Below are 22,675 nucleotides of genomic sequence, written 5' to 3'. Positions count from 1 at the left end.
AACCAGGCAGTCCTAGAGTTAACAAGCACAAAACACTGATGATTACTGGGTGGGGAAAAAAAATTCACATTACCATTTTCCCATATTTAAAACGCTTACCTAAAAATAGCTCTAGTCCAATCTGATCCACACTTGAAACCCTGAGCACTAAAAATAAACAAAAAGTTCTGTTAGTAAATAAACACAATATGATTTTGGCATCAACACACCGACAACTCTGGATGGCAATTGTCAATGTGTATATTATCAAATGTAATAAAAATCTAGAGTTTCCATAATAAAAAAAAAAAAAACATAAGTTTATTTCTGAAGTAAACATCTAAATAGCTTAGTATTAACAATGACGGCAGGAAAATCTAAACTCAAAGCCTATATTCCTACAATTCCATGAAAAGTGTAATAGTTGTAACAAGAAGTGTCACGATTTTCTCTCACCTAAAAGTCTGCCGAACAGCATTGGCACGCAGGTCTACAATTTTGATGAGATCATCTCGAGAGCAGCTGAGCAGCTCTGTTCTTTCGGGGTTCAGATCTAAAGCAGTGATCCTTCCTTGAAGCTCCAGCTCCCGTACTATACTCTCGGTTCTAGAATATCAAAGAATAAATACGTAGTAACTGTACAGAAAATGAATCCTGGACTAAGCACGATTAAGATTGCCATAAATGAAAAAGTATCAAATAGTGTTTATAACGTGGACTTTTAGGGTGTCCCAGAAAGATCACAACATACAACATATTTAAAAAAAGAATAGGGGCATGCATCCACCTACTCCCCTAAATTTTAAATATGTTATAAGATGTAATCGTTCTGGAGCGCCCTAAAAGTCCAAGTTATAAACACTATTTGATACTTTGAATTATGGTGGGATGTGGTGCCCCTATTTTGCTTTCTCATATGTAGGGGTAACTGTAAATCCCATATACTGGAGTACAGTACAAAACAAAGGCAAAACATTTTTAGACCTTGGGTTATAGGCTTGTACATTCAGGTGATTAGACACTGATAGACTTTTGAAAACACGCCCCCTGGGCACCTACCCTATAATCCTAACATACTCAAAGTAGCAAGCAATGCAGAGTAACCCATAAAAAAGGCTTAGAGGCCCCTATGAGTCTGACAAGGTCCACTGAATTGAATGCCACTGACTTGTGAGGGTGCAGGCTGGGGAAAGGTTTGTCCAGACCCAAAGCATGCTGTAGAAATAAAAATATTGCCCAGCTGCCGCACACTTCATCTGGCCGAGTGGTTAGCGGGTAAAAGCAGCCTCAGCTCGATTCATCCAGACCATGCCAACATGATTTCAAACAAGAATACATCAGCATAGCAGCTCACGGGACTCATGTTTTCAGATTATTGTGAATAAATGCCTACAGAGCACCGTCAGCCATTGCAGCCGAGGGTTTGTAGTTCTCAATGATGCTGATGAACCCTCTCTGGTAGTGCTTTTTCCGCTCTCAGGTAACTGCCTGCCCATATGAGGTTTGCATGCTTTATTTTATTTTTAAAAGGTGAACTTATCCTTTAAACCTCAAATAACACAGGAGCAGAAGTCTAAATACAACCAATTTTTTTATCAAACTACTACCAAGCTGTTAATTTTACTCAAATTCTATAATTTCAATACTTTAGTTTCCTTAAAAGATAATTATGGCCAAGGATTTCTGACACATGCATCTTTGTCCTGCTATGACCCTGATTAGGGGTGCAACGGATCAAAAAACTCACGGTTCAGATCGTTCCTCGGATCAGAGTCACGGATCGGATCATTTTTCGGATCAGCAAAAAATAATTGCTGCCTGACTGTGCCCCAAATTGCCGCCTCACTTTGCCCCAAATTGCCGCCTCACTTTGCCCCAAATTGCAGCTTCGCCAGGGCGGAAGAAGTGAGAGGGCAGCCAGCAGGGCTGGATTTCCTTTCCCTGCCACCCCAAGGCCAGGTTCTGCAATGCATCCCCTCCCCACCAACCGAACCACCCCCCGGAGAATAGAAATTGGATGGCAGGGGCGGCAATATTGTATCTTTTTTTTTTTTTTATTATTATTACATTATCACTTTTTTTGTAGCTTGTCTTTTTACTTTTTTTATTTTTGTATAATTTTCTTATTAATATTTTTCTTCTTTACTTTTTAATTACTTATTTTATTAATTGAATTATTATTTCTTATTTTTTTAAATTTAACTTTATTGCTATCACACAAGAGAAAACCATTCCCTTCGTCATAGCAATTGGAGGCGACAGGTTCTCCTTGTTGACCCTGTCACCTCCAAAAACAGTCCTCACAGTTGAGATGGGAAGAGCACAGCTCACCCCCTCTCACTGTGTGATATTTGCGGCAGGGACGGAGACTTGGCAGCTGGGGGGAGGACAGAACCAGCCGGGAGAGGTATGTGGGGGGAACGGACAGACGACAGCACATTCTCTGCTAGAAACCAACTCACTGCCGTATGTTAAAACGTCTTCACGCTGCCCACACACAGCCCCACCTCCTCCTAACCCCACGCTGTGATAGACAGAACACATCAGCGCATTGGACACGCATTTTGTCTATCACAGAGTGGTTCGGAGCAGGAGGGGCTGTGTGCGAACAGAGCGGAGACAATTTCAATGTGTTTACCGCTTTGCTCTGCAGTCCTGCGGCAAGCCGCGGATCACGTGTGTGCCGATCCGAAGTCATTGATCCGTGCAGATCAATGACGATCCCTTGCACCACTAACCCTGATACTGCCTGCCATGAGCTGATGGGCCACAGCTGTGCCAGGATTGGGAAGGATCTCAACAATATTGTCAGAATCCCCCTGGCTGATTGATTGGCAGATGGCTCCACCTTTCTGCGTGTGGCTAAGAGTAGGAGTCGACTGCATCCTCCTCCTCTCCAGTGAGCGCTGAAGGAGCAGAGCACAGTGACCGACCGACACTTGGAGCAGACAGCTAGATGAGCAATCAGCAGGGATACGATCACTTGGTCTTAAAAGCTTGCACTGGACAGCTGTGGGGGTCACACAGATGCTGCAGCATGAATGCGAGTATGTATGTATTTTTTTATAATCCTATACTACTCCTTTAAAGTTTACTGAAAAGCTTATGGATTTCATTTTAGAATGTGGCTATATTTCAAAACAGTCCGCTCACATGAACATGTCTGCCATAATAAATTTCTTCAGAAAATGTCCTACCTTATATCCCAGAATCTGATCTTTTTGTCAAAGTGACCGCTCATCACACATTGCTCTGTACAGACAATATCATTACAACTGGATCCAGCAAACACAGTCTTAATACCTTGAATTATAAAATAAAAAAATACAATGATTTGCAAATAAAATAAAAAAAAAAAGCAAAGGGGATAGTACAGTTCGAGAGAACAGAAATAATGAATTTACATCTAAATTGTTCTTAAAAGGACATTTCACAAAAGACAGAATTAGTGGAGCAGGGACATTTTTTTTCTTGGCTTCTTAATCAGGACCATCCTACAGTGTCCATGGAAGGCCCAATAGATAATTTTCAGAAAATAAATATTGACATTTTAAAGCTTTGCTGGAGTAGTGCATTAAAGATTTTCTTTAACCACTTCCCGCCCGGCCTATGGCCGATTTACGTCCGGGAAGTGGTTATGAAATCCTGACAGGACGTTCTAGAACGTCCTGCAGGATTTCATGCCGCGCGCGCCCGTGGGGGCGCGCATCGCGGCGATCGGTGATGCGGGGTGTCAGTCTGACACCCTGCATCTCCGATCTCGGTAAAGAGCCTCCGGCGGAGACTCTTTACCACGTGATCAGCCGTGTCCAACCACGGCTGATCACGATGTAAACAGGAAGAGCCGCCGATGGCTCTTCCTCACTCGCGTCTGACAGACGCGAGTAGAGGATAGCCGATCGGCGGCTCTCCTGACAGGGGGGGTTAGCGCTGATTGTTTATCAGCGCAGTCCCCCCTCGGATCGCCACACTGGACCACCAGGGTGCCCACCCTGGAGCACCAGGGTGGGCAAAAAAAAAAAAAAGCTAAAAAAATAAATAAAAAATAAAACATAAAGAAAAAAGATGCCAGTCAGTGCCCACAAATGGGCACTGACTGGCAACAATCAGTGCTGCCACCCCAGTGTCCATCAGCGCCACCCCAGTGTCCATCAGCGCCACCCCAGTGTCCATCAGCGCCACCCCAGTGTCCATCAGTGCCACCCCACAGTGCCCATCCATGCCCAGTGCCCACCTAGCAGTGCCCATCTGTGCCACCCATGAGTGCCCATCTGTGCCGCCCATGAGTGCCCATCTGTGCCGCCTATGAGTGCCCAGTGCCGCCCATGAGTGCCCATCAGTGCCGCCTATGTGTGCCCATCAGTGCCGCCTATGTGTGCCCATCAGTGCCGCCTATGTGTGCCCATCAGTGCCGCCTATGTGTGCCCATCAGTGTCGCATACCAGCGCCGCCAATCAGTGCCACCTCATCTGTGCCCGTCAGTACTACCTCATCGATGTCCATCAGTGCCATCTCATCGGTGCCCATTAGTGCCGCCATATCAGTGCCCGTAATTGAAAGAGAAAACTTATTTACAAAAAAATTAACAGAAAAAAATAAAAACGTAATTTTTTTTCCAAATTTTCAGCCTTTTTTTAGTTGTTGCGCAAAAAAAAAAAAATCGCAGAGGTGATCAAATACCACCAAAAGAAAGCTCTATTTGTGGGGAAAAAAGGACGCCAATTTTGTTTGGGTACAGTGTAGCATGACCGCGCAATTGCCATTCAAAGTGCGACAGTGCTGAAAGCTGAAAATTGGCTTGGGCGGGAAGCTGCGTAAGTACCTGGTATGGAAGTGGTTAATCCAATATCGAATATTCATCCATTAACAATATTAACAAATGAATGAATGGAGTTGGGTCTTTGAGAATAATGGACTTGGATACATTTAAAATATTTGTGTCTGGATATGGAAAAGTTAAATATATAAACTTTTAGAATTATGTAAGTATATAAAAGTTAAATATATAAACTTTTAGAATTATGTAAGTATATAGTTCATTTAAGCTTCAAATGTTTTTCTATGACATGTGGTTACCATTAGTTTCAATGGTTTTCTTTTACCATCCTCCCATCGTAAGAGATAAGGTTACATCTTTTTCAAAAGACACAAAGTTCTAGAATGTTAACTAAGAATATACAGTGCCTTGCGAAAGTATTCGGCCCCCTTGAACTTTGCGACCTTTTGCCACATTTCAGGCTTCAAATATAACGATATAAAACAGTAATTTTTTTTTGAAGAATCAACAACAAGTGGGACACAATCATGAAGTGGAACAAAATGTATTGGATATTTCAAACATTTAAAAAAAATTAAAAAAAAATGAAAAATTGGGGCGTGCAAAATTATTCAGCCCCTTTACTTTCAGTGCAGCAAACTCTCTCCAGAAGTTCAGTGAGGATCTCTGAATGATCCAATGTTGACCTAAATGACTAATGATGATAAATAGAATCCACCTGTGTGTAATCAAGTCTCCGTATAAATGCACCTGCACTGTGATAGTCTCAGAGGTCCGTTTAAAGTGCAGAGAGCATCATGAAGAACAAGGAACACACCAGGCAGGTCCGAGATACTGTTGTGGAGAAGTTTAAAGCCGGATTTGGATACAAAAAGATTTCCCAAGCTTTAAACATCTCAAGGAGCACTGTGCAAGCGATAATATTGAAATGGAAGGAGTATCAGACCACTGCAAATCTACTAAGACCTGGCCGTCCCTCTAAACGCTCAGCTCATACAAGGAGAAGACTGATCAGAGATGCAACGAAGAGGCCCATGATCACTCTGGATGAACTGCAGAGATCTACAGCTGAGGTGGGAGACTCTGTCCATAGGACAACAATCAGTTGTATACTGCACAAATCTGGCCTTTATAGAAGAGTGGCAAGAAGAAAGCCATTTCTTAAAAAAATATCCATAAAAAGTGTTGTTTAAAGTTTGCCACAAGCCACCTGGGAGATACACCAAACATGTGGAAGACGGTGCTCTGGTCAGATGAAACCAAAATCAAACTTTTTGGCAACAATGCAAAACGTTATGTTTGGCGTAAAAGCAACACAGCTCATCACCCTGAACACACCATCCCCACTGTCAAACATGGTGGTGGCAGCATCATGGTTTGGGCCTGCTTTTCTTCAGCAGGGACAGGGAAGGTGGTTAAAATTGATGGGAAGATGGATGGAGCCAAATACAGGACCATTCTGGAAGAAAACCTGATGGAGTCTGCAAAAGACCTGAGACTGGGACGGAGATTTGTCTTCCAACAAGACATTGATCCAAAACATAAAGCAAAATCTACAATGGAATGGTTCACAAATAAACATATCCAGGTGTTAGAATGGCCAGGTCAAAGTCCAGACCTGAATCCAATCGAGAATCTGTGGAAAGAACTGAAAACTGCTGTTCACAAACGCTCTCCATCCAACCTCACTGAGCTTGAGCGGTTTTGAAAGGAGGAATGGGCAAAAATTTCAGTCTCTCGATGTGCAAAACTGATAGACACAACAGCTTACAGCTGTAATCGCAGCAAAAGGTGGCGCTACAAAGTATTAACTTAATGGGGCTGAATAATTTTGCACGCCCAATTTTTCAGTTTTTTATTTGTTAAAAAAGTTTGAAATGTCCAATAAATTTCATTCCACTTCATGATTGTGTCCCACTTGTTGATTCTTCAAAAAAAAAAAAAAAAATTACAGTTTTATATCTTTATGTTTGAAGCCTGAAATATGGCAAAAGGTGGCAAAGTTCAAGTTAGTTTCTAGCCGCCCCCTCGCGATCGCTCCCCGGAGCTGAAGAACGGGGAGAGCCGTATGTAAACACGGCTTCCCCGTGCTTCACTGTGGCGGCTGCATCGATCGAGTGATCCCTTTTATAGGGAGACTCGATCGATGACGTCAGTCCTACAGCCACACCCCCCTACAGTTGTAAACACACACAAGGTGAACCCTAACTCCTACAGCGCCCCCTGTGGTTAACTCCCAAACTGCAACTGTAATTTTCACAATAAACAATGCAATTCAAATGCATTTTTTGCTGTGAAAATGACAATGGTCCCAAAAATGTGTCAAAATTGTCCGAAGTGTCCGCCATAATGTCGCAGTCACGAAAAAAATCACTGATCGTCGCCACAAGGTCAAAAAAGCCTCCTCTGCACTCCTGATAGAAGTGGAAGCCAGGGTTCAGGAAATGGAACAGACTTATATTGCAGATCGTTAGTAAACCACCTCCATCCCTGGTTGTATAATAAAAAAGAAAGAGAGAGCGGGACTTTAAATGAAGCATGTGCAGGGATCCCCCCAATCACCTGTCCTTCATCCACCCATCAGTTTGTACATGCCTCCATTGAGGAGACTTTAAAAAGTGTGTAGTTAGGACTGCAGAATCGCAGGGAGCCTTGGCGATGGCTCTGCAGCTTAAAACATATATTTGCAAATGTGTGCGACTAATCCTCTGCTTTTAATATGTATAGTTAGACCGTTGAACTTGGCTTGCTGATTGGATGGTAAGGAGGAACCTGGTTAGAAATGTTTATTGCTTCACCTGTACTTGAGTTCGTCATCTAATTTATAGCCCCAAAAAAAAAAAAAAACCTTTTTTCTATATTAAATACCCCAGCTTTTTCTGTCAAGTATATATATAATTGTTTACCAAATTTCTTTAATAATGCAATATAGTCATGGACGGTGCATTATTTGAAAGTCTTGAAATTAATAACTTATTCCAGATTTATTATTTTCCCCCTATCCATTGTAATCTGATCCCTGCACATGCTTCATTTAAAGTCCCGCTCTCTCTTTCTTTTTTATTATATTGCAGATCCTTCTGATCTGACCAGGGAGGCATGGCAGGCTGCTCAATCTGCCTATCAGCAGTTACTTTCCTCCTTGGCTGAGAAGAGGTTTTTTGCAAAACAGGCGTTCTTTGAGAAGGGTGAGAAGACCGGCCAAATTTTGGCATGGATTGCAAACTCCCATAAATGCTCGCCTGCTATAGGAGCCATTAGGTCTAGGGCGGGGGGGGGGGTGTGGTTTCCCAGCCAGAGCAGATTATGCAGGAACTAGCGAGTTTCTATGAGACCCTGTATAGTCCTGGCACGGCTTACACCCAGGACTTGGAGCTATACTTGGCCCAAGTCTTCCCTGAGCTGTCCGCGGGTCAGCGTGCCCAGTTGGAGGAACCGCTCACTGTCGAGGAACTACAGGAGGCTGTATGTGCGTTCCCCAATTGTAAGGCCCCGGGAGAGGATGGGTTGCCCATGGAGGTATATAAACAATACTCTGAGGAGTTGCAACTGCTAAAGGTTTTAACAGTGCCAGGGAAAGAGACCCTTCCCCCCTTGATGTCCAAGGTGAACATAGTGCTACTGCTTAAAACGGGCAAGGATCCTGTGGACCCGGGGGCGTACCGCCTTATCTCATTATTACAAAGCGACGTTCAGATACTAGCCAAGGTGCTAGCCATTTGGCTGAATGGGGTGATAACTTCTATTGTGCATGGAGACCAGGCTGGTTTCATGCCCAATAAATCTACGGCTGTTAATCTGCGGCGGCTGTTCCTTAAAGTGGAGGTTCACCCGAAATCTTAATTTTTAACATTAGATTGATGCTCATTTTGTCAAGGGGAATCGGGTAGTTTTTTTAAAATCGAAGCAGTACTTACCGTTTTAGAGAGCGATCTTCTCCGCCGCTTCCGGGTATGTGCTGCGGAACTGGGCGTTCCTATTTGATTGACAGGCTTCCGACGGAAGCATACACCGCGTCACGATTTTCCGAAAGTAGCCAAACGTCGGTGCGCAGGCGCCGTATAGAGCCGCACCGACGTTCGGCTTCTTTTCGGCTACTCGTGATGCGATGTATGCGACCGTCGGAAGCCTGTCGGAAGCCCGTCAATCAAATAGGAACGCCCAGTCCCGAAGACCATATCCGGAAGCGGCGGAGAAGATCGCTCTCTAAAACGGTAAGTACTGCTTCAATTTAAAAAAAAACTACCCGATTCCCCTTGACAAAATGAGCATCAATCTAATGTTAAAAAAAAAATTTCGGGTGAACTCCCGCTTTAATATGCAAGCAAGGGCAGATAATATGGGCAGTAGGGCACTGCTGTCCATAGACGCTACAAAAGCTTTCGACAGCATAGATTGTAATTATCTGGACGGTACTGCAGAAATTCGGGTTTGGCCCAATCTATATTTCCTGGGTGAGGTTGTTATACACAGTCAGCCACAGGCTGCTATCAGGACCTTTGGTTCCTTGTCAGGGAGCTTTGCGTTGAGGAGGGGGACCAGGCAGGGATGTCCCCTGTCACCACTCCTCTTTACTTTGGCTATTGAGTCGTTGGCCATTGATATTAGGGTGAATTCCGCATTACTGGTTTCGGTTATGGCGACATGCAGGAAAAAGTCATGCTCGGATTCCTCCCTCAGGGAAGCTATGTCGACCATATACAGATTTGGAGGATTTTCCGGTCTACTTATAAACTGGTCAAAATCGGCGCTGCTTCTGTTGGATGGGGATGACACGCAGGTGATTAACTCCTCATGCCCCATTCCTATTACATCATCTTTTAAGTACCTGGGAGTTCATATCACAGCTAGGCCACAGGACTTTATCCATCTTAATATCTCCCCCCTGTTACTAAGGTTTAGGGACAAAATTAAAAAATTAAAACCTGGAAGGCTCTCCTCCTGTCGGTTGCTGGCAGGGTGAATCTTATAAAGATGATACTTATGCCACAACTATTATACTTTCTTCATAACCCCTTCATTACCCCCTCAAGACTTTTTGCACGTTAAACAGTATTTTTCGCAGCCTCATATGGAAGGATTGGCCCCCTAGGATCAAACTGGAACATTTACAGCGGCCCAAAGATAGCGGGGGGGGGGGTAGGCATTGCCAAACCCTTGGCTATACCACATAGCAGCCCAGTTGCAGCATTTAATTGGCATGTTCCCACCGGCGAGGGAGGCAGTGACAGAGTTACAATCCTCGGCTCAAAGGCTATTATTACACACTGTAGGCAGAGACCCGATTCCTGTGGTGTTGGAGGTGCAGGCCTTCGCTAAGCTGCACAAAAAGTATCCTACTTATAGCCTACTCCAGAAGGTATGGAACAAAGTTAAATATATTCAGAATGCAGATGGCTATACAGACTATAGCCCTATATGGCAAAATGACACATATACCGAGTTGGCCAAGTTGCAGTCTGGGGCTAGATGGAGGAAGTATGGGATTACACATCTTAAACACATATTCCACCATGGAGTGCTACGCTCGTTGACCGATTTAAGGGAAGCGTTTGGTCTTCCACAATCAATTTACTTCTATTATTTACAATTGCTTCATGCAGTGGCAGCACAGGGTCGCTCCTCGGAGTGGCATCTGTCGCCGACTCCTGTGTTTGCTCTCCTGGGGGATGCTGGGTCGTCGAAAGGCTTTAGTTCCCAGTGTTATGACATTCTGTTACAGTCGGTGATGAAACAGGATGCCTTGAAGCTAAGGGAGAAATGGGAGGCGGGCGTTGGTCAGTTAGATAGAGAACAGTGGGAAGAGATTTTCCAGGCAGTGGATAGGTGCTCGCTGAATGTTTCCCAAAGGCTCACTCAGCTGTATATACTGCTGCGGACTTATTACAACCCTCACAGACTGCATCAGATGAAGTCACAGCTTGACCCCACATGTACGTGTTGCAAAAGAGATCACGGAGATCTGGTCCATATGTTATGGAGATGCCCCAAACTCCACACGTACTGGGCGGGAGTGGCGACTACAGTTAATTCAGTGTTTGGTGTGACTCTCCCACAGGACCCGAGGGCCTGTCTCTTGGGTGCTTTGGAGGAGTACGAGTGGGAGGAGGAGAGTAGGGAGGCCGATCATAGAGTCCTGTTCCAGGCGAGGAAACTTATTATGGTACACTAGAAGGATGAGGCTCCCCCGCCCTTGACAGAATGGATTGCTAATTTTGGGACAGTGCTGAGAATGGAGAAAATTATATATCAGCATAGGGGTAGTGCTCAAAAGTTCGAGAAGTTATGGGCAAGATGGCTGGATGTGCCGGGATTGGCCCCGGTGGACCTTGTGGCTGATAGACTGTTGGGCATTAATGTTGGGTGAGATATGTTTTATGTGCTCCAATATAAGGGAGAATATGGAGATGTATGGAGGGATGGCCGGCTCGGACTCTGGATTAGATTTGAAATGTATGTATGCAACATTGTCTTTTTTCGCCGCATTGTAAAGGGGACTATGTATGCCTTGTACCTCTGAAAACTGGATAAAACTTTGTTGGATTAAAAAAAAAAAAAAAAAAAAGAAGAAGAAACTTATCGATGCTATTTTTTATATTCTACAATTGATGGTATTCATGTGGCATTTTACGATTTTATTATTAAAATCAATTTTGGCGTTTTTACACAAGAACGGAACAGATTTTCTTGGAACTTTTCTCATAAACATGAATTATTGAATATTGATTATTAATACAATATTATCGATATTTCAGGAGTGTCATTTTAACATAAAATTAATTTCCCTGTGTTCAACCTAATACACTCTTAAAACACAAAAAACATCTGTAGCACACCAAGTATAATAAATATCTCTCTCATATATTTAATATCCAAGAAAAGCTAAATTTTCAAAAAGGCTTCCCTAAGCTCATGCATTAAAAAATGTAATACACAAGTACCCTTTCTGAGCACAGATTGCCAAAGTCAGAGAATTCCCTGACTTTGCACATACATCTTCAATAGAGGATAATATGGTGTCTCTGAAGAATCTTTAATTGTAAAACAGAGGTGCTACATATGAAAAATCTCTGTTTAGGCCACGGCATTCTGATCCAGCGTTAAAATTTGGCAGCAAATTTCATTTTAGTCTTAGGACTAAAATCGGCATTTTAGTTCGAGTCCCATTTTATCCTTCTGCAAGCGATTTAGTTGACCCAGGAGAGAGCGGGGACCAGGGAGGGCACACCGCGCTACTCGCGCATGCGCAGTAGGGAACTGGGCAGTGAAGCTGCAACGCTCAACTTCCTGATTTCCCTCACCGAGGATGGCGGCAGGGGCAGCTGAGAGACAAGTGATTGCTCGGCCTCAGCTGCCGACATCGCCGGCATGTTGGACAGGAACGTGTCCATTTTTTAAAAGTCAGCAGCTGCAGTATTTGTAGCTGCTGGCTTTTAAAAAATAAAAATTTGTGTGGAACTCCGCTTTAAGCACCTCTTCACCAGGGAGAATAAGTTTAATGTCTGTGGTCGTTCCTCATAACTTAGGTCCTCCAACCCCTTTATTTGCTTTGTTACCCTTCTCTGGACTCTTTCCAGTTCAAGCACATCCTTCCTGAGGATCAGTGACCAAAACTGGATGGCACACTCAAGATGTGGTCAAACCAGAGTTTTGTAAAGTGGTCGAATAATAGTGTTATCTCTTGAGTCAATACCTTTATTATGCATGCCAATAGTCTGTTAGCTTTGCACTGCATGCCATTGCTGAGTGTCATCTACTATTTGTAGCAAAGTGCTTCATTCATTTGCATAAACAGCTGGAAAACTCTAGGATTGAAAGCAGACTTGGAGGAATCCCTCCTAACCGTTTCACTGCCACCAATGTAAGAATTACATCAGTGGCAGTAGCAACTTACACACTCCTAGGAGCTGCAGCTGCCCTGAATTTGTACTGTTCAAGCCAACTGTCGGCTTCCTCCTGGAAGTGATTGGGGCAGCTTTAAAGACACCGTAACTGAGCCTCCTCCATTTAAATTGTAGTGTACTGCATGACCTGTAGGCCTGGGACCAACATTGCGGGTGTTGGTGGGTAGGGCGAAGGAAACGCAACAAACATCCATTTACCGAGCCTACCTACAATGAATGAATATGGAAGCAACATGTAAAATACATACAAAACTATTAAACACATTACATCACTTCTGAAGTTGAATTCTGTCATACGAGACTAACCTCTTCACTTTCGACATGAGACTGAAAATCGTTCGAAAATCTGATAGTGTGTATGAAGCTTTAAAGTTACTAAACCTAAAAAACAGTAAAATCAGTGTGTATATGCAGTAAAGCATGCTGGTTATACTCACTGTGGAAGCTAAGGGGGTTAATCTTCTGCATTGTGTATACAGTGCCTTGAAAAAGTATTCATGCCTCTTAAAATGTTCAACATTTTGTCAGGTTAAAACCAAAAATGCAAAATGTATTTTACAAAGTGGTACATAATTTTGAAGTGGAAGGAAAAACGATAAATGGGTTTCAAATGATTTTACAGATAAAAATCTAAAAAGTTGGCGTGCATTTGTATTCAGCCCCCTTTACTCTGATACCCCTAACTAAAATCTAGTGTAACCAATTACCTTCAGAAGTCACCCAATTAGTAAACAGAGTCATCTTGGGTGTAATTTAATCTCAGTATAAATACAGATGTTCTGTGAAGCCTTCAGAGGTTTGTTGGAGAACCTTAGAACAAAAAGCCATCCACCTAAGGAGAGCATTAATCAGAGAAGCAGCCAAGAGGCCAATGGTAACTTGAGTAGCTGCAGATATCCACAGCTCAGGTGGGAGAATCTGTCCACAGGACAACTATTAGTAGTGTACTCCACAAATCTGGCCTTTATGAAAGAGTGGCAAGAAGAAAGCCATTGTTAAAAGAAAGCCATAAGAAGTTCCAGTGAAAAGCTACGTGGGGGACACATCTAACCAGAGCACCTCCTTCCACATGTTTGCTAAGGTCAAAATGTAACTTTCTAGCTTAAAAGAAAAACCTGGTAGAGTCTGCAAAAGACATGACTGGGGTAGAGATTCACCTTCCAGCAGGACAACGTCCCTAAACATACAGCCAGAGGTACACTGGAATGGTTTAGATCAAAGCATATTCATGTGTTAGAAAGGCCCAGTCAAAGTCCAGACTTAAATCCAATTGAGAATCTGTGGCAAGACTTGAAAATTGCTGCTCACAGGCGCTCTCCTTTCAATCTGTAGAGATTTTGAGTTATTTTGCAAAGAATGGGCAAACATTTCACTCTCTAGATGTGCAAAGTTGGTAGAGACATCCCCAAAAAGGTTTGCAGCTGTAATTGCAGAGAAAGGTGGTCCTACAAAGTATTCACTCGGGGGGACTGAACACAAATGCACCCCACACTTTACAGATATATGTAAAAAAAATTGGAAAAAAAACATTTATCATTTTCTATCCACTTTACAAATATGTACCACTTTGTGTTGGTCTATCACAAAAAAATCCCAATAAAATACATTTAAAGTGTAACTCCAGTTTAAAATCGAAATTTTTGCATTCTATCAAGTAAAGGTAATCAGTCTAATTCTCCTTTTGCCCTTATAAAACCTGTGTCATCTTTAAATATTTTGCAGTCGTTTTAGTTGTAAAGGTTTGTTTTAGTGAGCAAATTTGGAGTACCTGAAAGTGGGTGGTCTCATGATCGTTCCCACCTGCAGTAACAATGGGCATATTCACTTCTTCTCTCCTACAAGTACCATGATGCAATGGGAGGCTGTTCTTTGCACTTCTGTTGAGACTTCCTGGTTGGGCGGAGTCAGTCCTGAGTGCACGCTCTGGACTGTGTCTTTCAAGGGCATGAATGTCTAATGCATTCCCATTTGGTGTGATTTTACAGCCCATTAATTTGTTGATGCTGCAACTCACACCGGAATGAAAAAAAAGTAGCGCACACACGCCTCAGCAATTGGCATGGTACTGCCGTACCATATATGATCTGGTGCCCAGAAACATTGGGGTGCCATTAAAATTACATTGGCAAATAAATGCAGATCGCAAGGGCAGTGCTTTGACCGCAGTGTGACTTTTCAGCACTACGTTCTGGTGTAAACCCAGTCCTAAGACCTGTGTTTTCAATCATCCCAAACATTGAGGTAAAAGATACTCAAATATTTCAGATGTGGAATGGGACACCATACTAGATAATGTACTTAAGGTGTCACTCTCCTCCTCTCAAAAGCTTACCCAGTTCTTCATTATCCACCGCACACCCGAGAAATTACACAAATGGCATAGAAGGGATAATCCGATTTGCCCTTGCTGCCTGATAGACAACGGTACACTTGTCCATATTCTGTGGAAATGCCCAAAACTGCAAACATATTGGGCCACAGTGATAAACACTATCAATAGCATATGAAACCTTAAACTTACAGCTGACCCTAAAAACTCTACCTACTTGGATGGCTGGCTGAAGAACAGTATACACCACATACGTATATTGCCATTCTTAGGGTATTATTCCTAGCAAGAAAACTTATAGCTAGAAAGTGGCCATCAACAGCGCCTCCTACACATACAGGATGGACTGCCTCCGTAAAGGATTCTCTTATTATGGAACAATTAACATACAAACATCGAGGTAGCCTGAGAAAATTTGCAAACATATGGGATGCTTGGCTGGACATCCCTGGTTTAGCTCCACTGCGCCTGGTTCAAAATAGAATTCTCGTGGTAGAACACCACCAGCACCCACTTCACTTTAACCCCCATTACCTAGTCCTAGATGAACTTGTAAGGAATAAGGGGAGAGGACGCAACGGCGCTTCATGGGTGTATAAAATTACTCTTGAAGGGAAGTACTTCACCCCCGCTGGTTAGGGAATGGTGGCACTCCTGCTCCGCTCGGAGTGGAATAGGAAATAAGGATATAACGAGGACACACACTACATGTAACAAGACCAAAGAACTACAACCTCAGGTACCTTGTATTGCAATTATTTCTTTATTTCTAAATGCACGGTTGCAATTATTGCTGTATAAACATATGCCATGTATGACTGGCTGGACATCTAACCTGGATAACTTTGTGTCCTCTCCAGTATAGGACTTGTTTTTTGTAGTAAAATGAAAAAGTTTTTTGTATTTGTTCACAATAAAAATTATCCGATTAAAAAAAAAAAAAGATACTCAAAAAGAAAAAGCCATACATTTTTACTTTAGGATGAAAAGCAAATTAGCAAAGCTACTGATGATTTGCAAAATCTGACAATCAAAAGTGACATTAGCACTGCTTGTAATCCTGTAATATTCAAAAACAATATTTTTTTATTGGCATAAAAAATTTATAACGAAAAACCCAAAACATAATCAACACCAAAAAATGATACCACAGGCATAGGCGTTCCGAGTGTGCCTGGGCACACCCTAATAAACCCGTCCGTGCCCCAGGGCCACTGAAATGGCAGTACAGCCAGCTCTCCTGTACCAGCTCGGGTCCTATCAATTCAAAAGAGGAGCCCGGGCAGGAGGACCAGCTGGGGTCTTATTACAGACACCAATCCTCTTGTTCCTCCCCCTGCAGCACTCAGCTTCCACTCTCCAGCTGGGCTGCCGAGGGATCGGGGGGTAGGGGCTGGTAAATATGTAAATTTCTTCCTGTTCTGAATGAAAACTTTGAAAGATCTGTACCGATCACTCATGTGCCCATTCACTGAAGCATAGTGATCTGTGTTCACTATGCTTCAGTTTGCAAATGAATAGGAAGCCTGTAAGCGTTTCACATTTACTGCTGGCTTTGCCTCATCTTCCTCCCTTCAGCTGCGATTCAACGGGATCAGAGGGCAAGGGGTTGGTAAATATGCCATTTACTGGTCCCTTCCTGTTCTAAATGAACACAGTGAGTGAGCAGTACCCATTGCTCCTGTGCCCATTCATAACTGAAGCACAGTAAACCGTCTACTATGCCTCAGTTTGCAAAATGAATAGGAAGCTTGTAAGCACTTCCTGTTTATTTAAATGTACAAATAAGGCTCAGTCTTAAATGTGAGACAACAAAGCACTTAAAAATGTAAAATAATAATAAAAAAAAAAAAAAAATCGAAAATTGTAAAAACTATTGCTTTGCTCTCTAAAATTTCTGCTGTGGCATAGCATCACAGCTGCGGCATGTGCATAGCCTCTACAGCTTTGTTTGTGGGCTTTGGGGTGCGCACCCTAATGCAAAAGACTGCGAACACCTGGGTCACATAAAACAGCCTTAACAGCCTTCTAGAACAAACACAACTGCTACAAAATAAAAGAAAGTGACACAGACATCAAGTATAGGTTTATAGTGTATTTAATGATGCCATCACCAGAAAAAAAATACATTACCAAACAATAACAACAGGCAGGGTCAGTACAGGCTTTCACACTGGGGCTACAGGGGATGCGTTTTTCAGGTGCTATTTTAAGCCCTTTAGCTCCTGAAAAATGCCTCAGTGTGATAGGGGTCTTAGAGAGCAGAGGTGAGGAATAAGTACAATACAAAACATATAAAGTGCAGCAGTCAGCATTAACCTTGTTCACATTAAACCCACCCCCCCCCCTTACTTCAGTCCCCAGAGTCCTCTCCTATATCCGTATTCACAGAGTCCCTCCTAACATCAGTGTCCACTGATTCCCCCCCCCCCCCCCTCCCACTTTTATCAGAATCCCTTCTTATATCAGTGCACCCCCTTACATCGAAGTCTCCACCATTACTCTATGCATCAGGGTGCCCAGATTCCTAGAGTCCCCCCTCATATCAGAGTCTCCAGTGTTGCCCCTTTACACCAGACCACCCCCTTTTACATTACAGTCCACAGCATTCCCTCTGTACATTAGTTCCCCCTTACATCAGAGTTCCTCTTAACACTAGAGTCTGCAGAGTCCCCCCTTATACAGTCCTGATCAAAAGTTTAAGACCACTTGAAAAATGGCAAAAAATCATATTTTATATTGTTGGATCTTAACAAGGTTCCAAGTAGAGCTTCAACATGCAACAAGAAGAAATTAAAGTGAGACAAAACATTTTTTGAGCATTCAATTAATTGAAAATAACGATTAAACTGAAACAGGCTGTTTTTCAGCTGATCAAAAGTTTAGGACCACATGCCTTTAAAAGGCCAAATCTGTGCAAAGATGTGGATTCATTGTCATTTTCTGTCAGGTAGTCACATGTTGTGATAGCAAAGGCAAAAAAACTCTCCCTTTTTGAACGTGGTCGGTTTTGAACGTTGCTGAACTGCATAAGCAGGGTCTCTCACAGCGCGCCATCGCTGCTGAGGTGGGACGCAGTAAGACAGTCATTTGGAATTTCTTAAATGATCCTGAGGGTTATGGAACAAAAAAGTCAAGTGGAAGACCCAAAAAAATTCCACCAGCACTGAGCCGGAGGATCCAATTGGCTGTCCGTCAAGACACTGGACGATCCTCGACCCAAATTAAGGCCCTTACTGGTGCTGACTGCAGCCCCATAACCATCAGACGGCATCTGAGACTGAAGGGCTTCAAAAACAAAAAACGTCTTCAAAAACCTCTTCTCCTTAAAACGCCACAGAACTGCTCGTTTGGACTTTGCAAGAGAGCACCAAACATGGGACATTCAAAGGTGGAAGAAAGTTTTATTCTCTGATGAGAAAAAATGTAACCTTGATGGTCCTGATGGTTTCCAACGTTACTGGCATGACAAGCAGATCCCACCCGAGATGTTTTCTACGCGCCACAGTGGAGGGGGCGCCATAATGGCCTGGGGTGCTTTTCCTTCAGTGGAACAATAGAGCTTCAGGAAGTGCAGGGGCGTCAAACGGCCGCTGGCTATGTCCAGATGTTGCAGAGAGCATTCCTCATGACTGAGGGCCCGCGTCTGTGTGGTAATGACTGAGTTTTTCAACAAGACAACGCTACAGTACACAATGCCCGCAGGACAAGGGACTTCTTCCAGGAGAAGAACATCACTCTTTTGGCCCATCCTGCGTGTTTCCTTGATCTAAATCCAGTTGAGAACCTTTGGGGATGGATGGCAAGGGAAGTTTACAAAAATGGACAACAGTTCCAGACAGTAGATGGCCTATGTGCGGCTGTCTTCACCACTTGGAGAAATGTTCCTCACCTCACCTCAAGTGATCAACAATAACGGCGGAGCTACTCATTACAGAGTTCATGTTTGGAAGTTGGATTTCTGTTTTGGGGGGGTTTAGGGTTTTTTTGGAAGTGTGGTCCTAAACTTTTGATCAGCTGAAAAACAGCCTGTTTCAGTTTATTCGTTGTTTTCATTAAATTGAATGCTCAAAAAATGATTTGTCTCACTCTCATTTCTTCTTGTTGCATGTTGAAGCTCTACTTGGAACCTTGTTAAGATCCAACAATGTAAAATATGATTTTTTGCCATTTTTCAAGTGGTCTTAAACTTTTGATCAGGACTGTATCTTTGTACTCCTCACTCCCCCTTATCTTAGGGTTCCCAGTTGCCCTTCCCTCTTAAATTGTTGTCCATTCAATGCATTTAAGGCACTGTGGGCAGGCTCAGGTAGGCTGTAGGGCACTGGGTTTTAGTAACCCAGACTGACTGTCCCAATGTTTCCTGCTCTGCTTGTCTTCATTTCCCAATGTTCTCTGCTCTGTTCCCATCTTGCCTACTTTGTCCACATCTCATCTCACCAATCACCATGCCTTCTTTTTTGTCCCCATTTCCTGTGCTCTGTCCCCATGTATTCTTCTCTGACTGCCTTCATGTCCCCTTCTCAGTAACCATTATGTCCTCATGCGTTCAGGAACCCTGTCCCCATAATGTACAGGTTGTATACCAAGACAGTGAAGCAATTTGCCCTACCTTTTACTGAGGCTGTGGGATCCTATTGTACCATTCCTGTTCTTGTGCTCGTTTGGCCCCTCCCCTTTGTGTCACTCAGCCCCTCCCCCTCATCTCACACACCCCTCAGCAGCGACTGTATCCAGGTGGGACTTGTGTTTTTGCAGGCTCGGCTCTGCCACTGCCAAAAGGCATTGAGTAGGGGGAGGAGTGGGTGGTGGAGGCGAGTCAGGCGGATACAAAAAGATGTCTGCAGCTGCTCTTCATCTGGGAGAGAGGAGGAAGGTCTGTGAGTGCAGCTTGAAGTCCTCATGACAGGCACGAACAGCAGAGGGCACAGCTACAGAGACTACATGTATATTGGTAGAGGAGGCCGCCCCCACACAGTACAGCAATGTGGGCAGTGTGTGGGCAGTGCTAGTCGGGAGTCTGGAACTAAACTGGCGCTGGGCTGCACAGAGATACCATATACAAGCCAGATAGCGTGGTGTACGGTATCTAAAGAAAGAAAAGTGCCTTATCACAGGGATGGACACATGGGTACAGTGCTGCACCTGAAGGACCGTGCAGACTGCAAGCAGTACAGGTAGTTCATCTACAGAGAAGCATTGAAATGCTTTATACAGCAAGGGGATTTTTTTTTTTTTACTTTTTTTATTTAAAGCGGTAGTTCACCCTCCTTAAGAACAATGCAGCATAAAATCCGGCATAGTAGCGCGAGCTACACTATGCCGGTCTTAATTTTTTTATCCCGGTACTCACGGTTATATCGTGCATTGACGATTCCGTCTGCCGCGGGGAATGGGCGTTCCTAGCAAGAGGGAGGGTGATTGACGGCCGGCTCTGGCACGTCACGCTCCCCGAAGACAGCCGGAGTAGGTCTCGGCTCTTCACGGCGCCTGCGCACAGGCTATGCGCAGGCGCCGTGAAGAGCCAAGCCTATTTCGGCTATTTCCGGAGAAGCGTGACGTGCCACGGCCGGCCGTCAATCACCTTCCCTGTCCATAGGAACGCCCATTCCCCGGAATCTTCTATGTAGGATATAACGGTGAGTACGGGGAAAAAAAAATTAAGACCGGCATAGTGTAGCTCCCGCTACTATGCCGGATTTAATGCTAGAGGGAAAAAAAAAATATTTTTTTTTTTATATAGGGTGAACCCCCGCTTTAAAACTGGAATTACCCTTTAAGTTTTTGGTTCCAACATGAAAAAAAATTGGAAAATGTCAAGCGGTATGAATACTTTTTCAAGGCACCGTAAAGGTTGTGTGATCATGTCTCTCTGATCCTCCTCTTTTTTAAAGCAGAGGTCCACTGATGTTTTTTTTTTTTTAAGTCAGCAGCTACAAATGCTGCAACTGCTGACTTTTAAAATAAGGACACTTACCTGTCCAGCGCGTCCGCAATGTCGGCAGCCAAAGCCAATCTACCACTTGGCTCTCGGATGCTGTTGCCGTCAAAAAGCATTCACGCCTAGGACACTACTAAAAACGGAGATGTGACTTTACTTCATCCCCGCGTCCTTTAACGGACAACAAATAAACCTGTGATAATAAACATAACCCAAACAGACTTTGCAATAAAAATGTTCAGGAGAGGAACCCCACATTTTTTTTTCAGTTCGCTTAAAAACAAATTACTTACAGACTTTATTGCGCAGGTCCCAGAGTTTTAACGTCCGATCATGGCTACCAGAAACAATTCGAGCATTGTCTAGTAAGAATTTGGCAGACAAAACCTTCCCGCTATGTCCAGTTAAGGTGTGCTAAAGGAATCAGGTAAATACAGGTCAAGGATATACCTTTCAAAGGTCATAAGCTATACACAAGCCTAAAGCAAATTGTATTAGGTGAGTCTTAGGTGACCCTAGGCATGTAGCACATAGTGCTGGTGGTTGGCAACTGGCCACTCAAGCATCCGGGGATGTCACATGGTAACCACTTAAGAGTCCTTAGCTCTGTGTAAGCTTTAGGTTGAAACTTGGGACTTACACAAGGGGTCTTCATATCCCACAGGCAAAATAAGTGTTAGAGGAGCAAAGGAGATTAAAGTGGTTAACCACTTAAGGACTGCCTCCTGCAGATAGACATCGGCAGAATGGCACGGCTGGGCACAAGCACGTACCTGTACGTCCTCTTTAAGTGCCCAGCCGTGGGTCAAGGGCGGGCGCCCGTGACCCGGTCCGAAGCTCCGTGACCGTGGGACCCGCGGACCCGATCGCCGGGTCCCCGGAGCTGAAGAACGGGGAGAGCTGTGTGTAAACACAGCTTCTCCATTCTTCACAGTGGCAGCTTCATTGATCGTGTGTTCCCTAATATAGGGAAACACGATCAATGATGTCACACGTCCAGCCCCGCCCCCCTACAGTTAGAAAACCATATTAGGTCACACATAACCACTAGGTGGCGCTGTAGGGGTTAACTCCCAAACTGCAATTGTCATTTTGACAGTAAACAATGCATTTTTATAGCATTTTTTGCTGGGATAATGACAATGGTCCCAAAAATGTGTCAAAATTGTCCGATGTGTCCGCCATAATGTCGCAGTCACGAAAAAAAAAAAAAAAACGCTGATCGCCGCCATTAGTAGTAAAAAAAAAATTATTAATAAAAATGCAATAAAACTATCTCCTATTTTGTAAACGCTATAAATTTTGCGCAAACCAATCGATAAACGCTTATTGCGATTTTTTTTACCAAAAATAGGTAGAAGAATACGTATCGGCCTAAACTGAGGAACATTTTTTTTTTTTTTTAGATCTTTTTGGGGGATATTTATTATAGCAAAAAAGTAAGAAATATTGAATTTTTTTCAAAATTGTCGCACTATTTTTGTTTATAGCGCAAAAAATAAAAATCGCAGGTGATCAAATACTACCAAAAGAAAGCTCTATTTGTGGGGAAAAAAAGGACACCAATTTTGTTTGGGAGCCACATCGCACGACCGCGCAATTGTCAGTTAAAGCGACGCAGTGCCGAATCGCAAAAACTGGCCAGGTCCTTTACCTGCATAAAAGGTCCGGGTCTTAAGTGGTTAAGGCATATAAACAAGCCTCTATTAGAGGCCGGCATAGCACACTGTGTATGCTTTATTTAA

The 22,675-nt window shown here is 43.5% G+C and overlaps 1 protein-coding gene across 5 annotated transcripts in view; it reads right to left on the bottom strand.

The window, feature by feature from the left end:
- Nucleotides 1–22,675, bottom strand: part of ATG16L1 (autophagy related 16 like 1) — a 71,957-nt gene that overhangs the window by 8,080 nt on the left and 41,202 nt on the right. For all 5 annotated transcript variants that reach the window (XM_040348956.1, XM_040348957.1, XM_040348958.1 and 2 more), the window contains 4 exons: nt 21,224–21,344; nt 3,177–3,282; nt 436–585; nt 100–147 (listed from right to left, as the gene is read on the bottom strand). In XM_040348956.1, coding sequence (XP_040204890.1) covers nt 100–147; nt 436–585; nt 3,177–3,282; nt 21,224–21,344 — 425 coding nt within the window. The remainder of the gene's footprint in view (nt 1–99; nt 148–435; nt 586–3,176; nt 3,283–21,223; nt 21,345–22,675) is intronic.

Source organism: Rana temporaria, chromosome 4 (assembly GCF_905171775.1).
Source record: "Rana temporaria chromosome 4, aRanTem1.1, whole genome shotgun sequence".
In the NCBI taxonomy this organism is placed as follows: Eukaryota; Metazoa; Chordata; class Amphibia; order Anura; family Ranidae; genus Rana; species Rana temporaria.
This window is presented reverse-complemented; position numbering and strand designations above follow the sequence as displayed.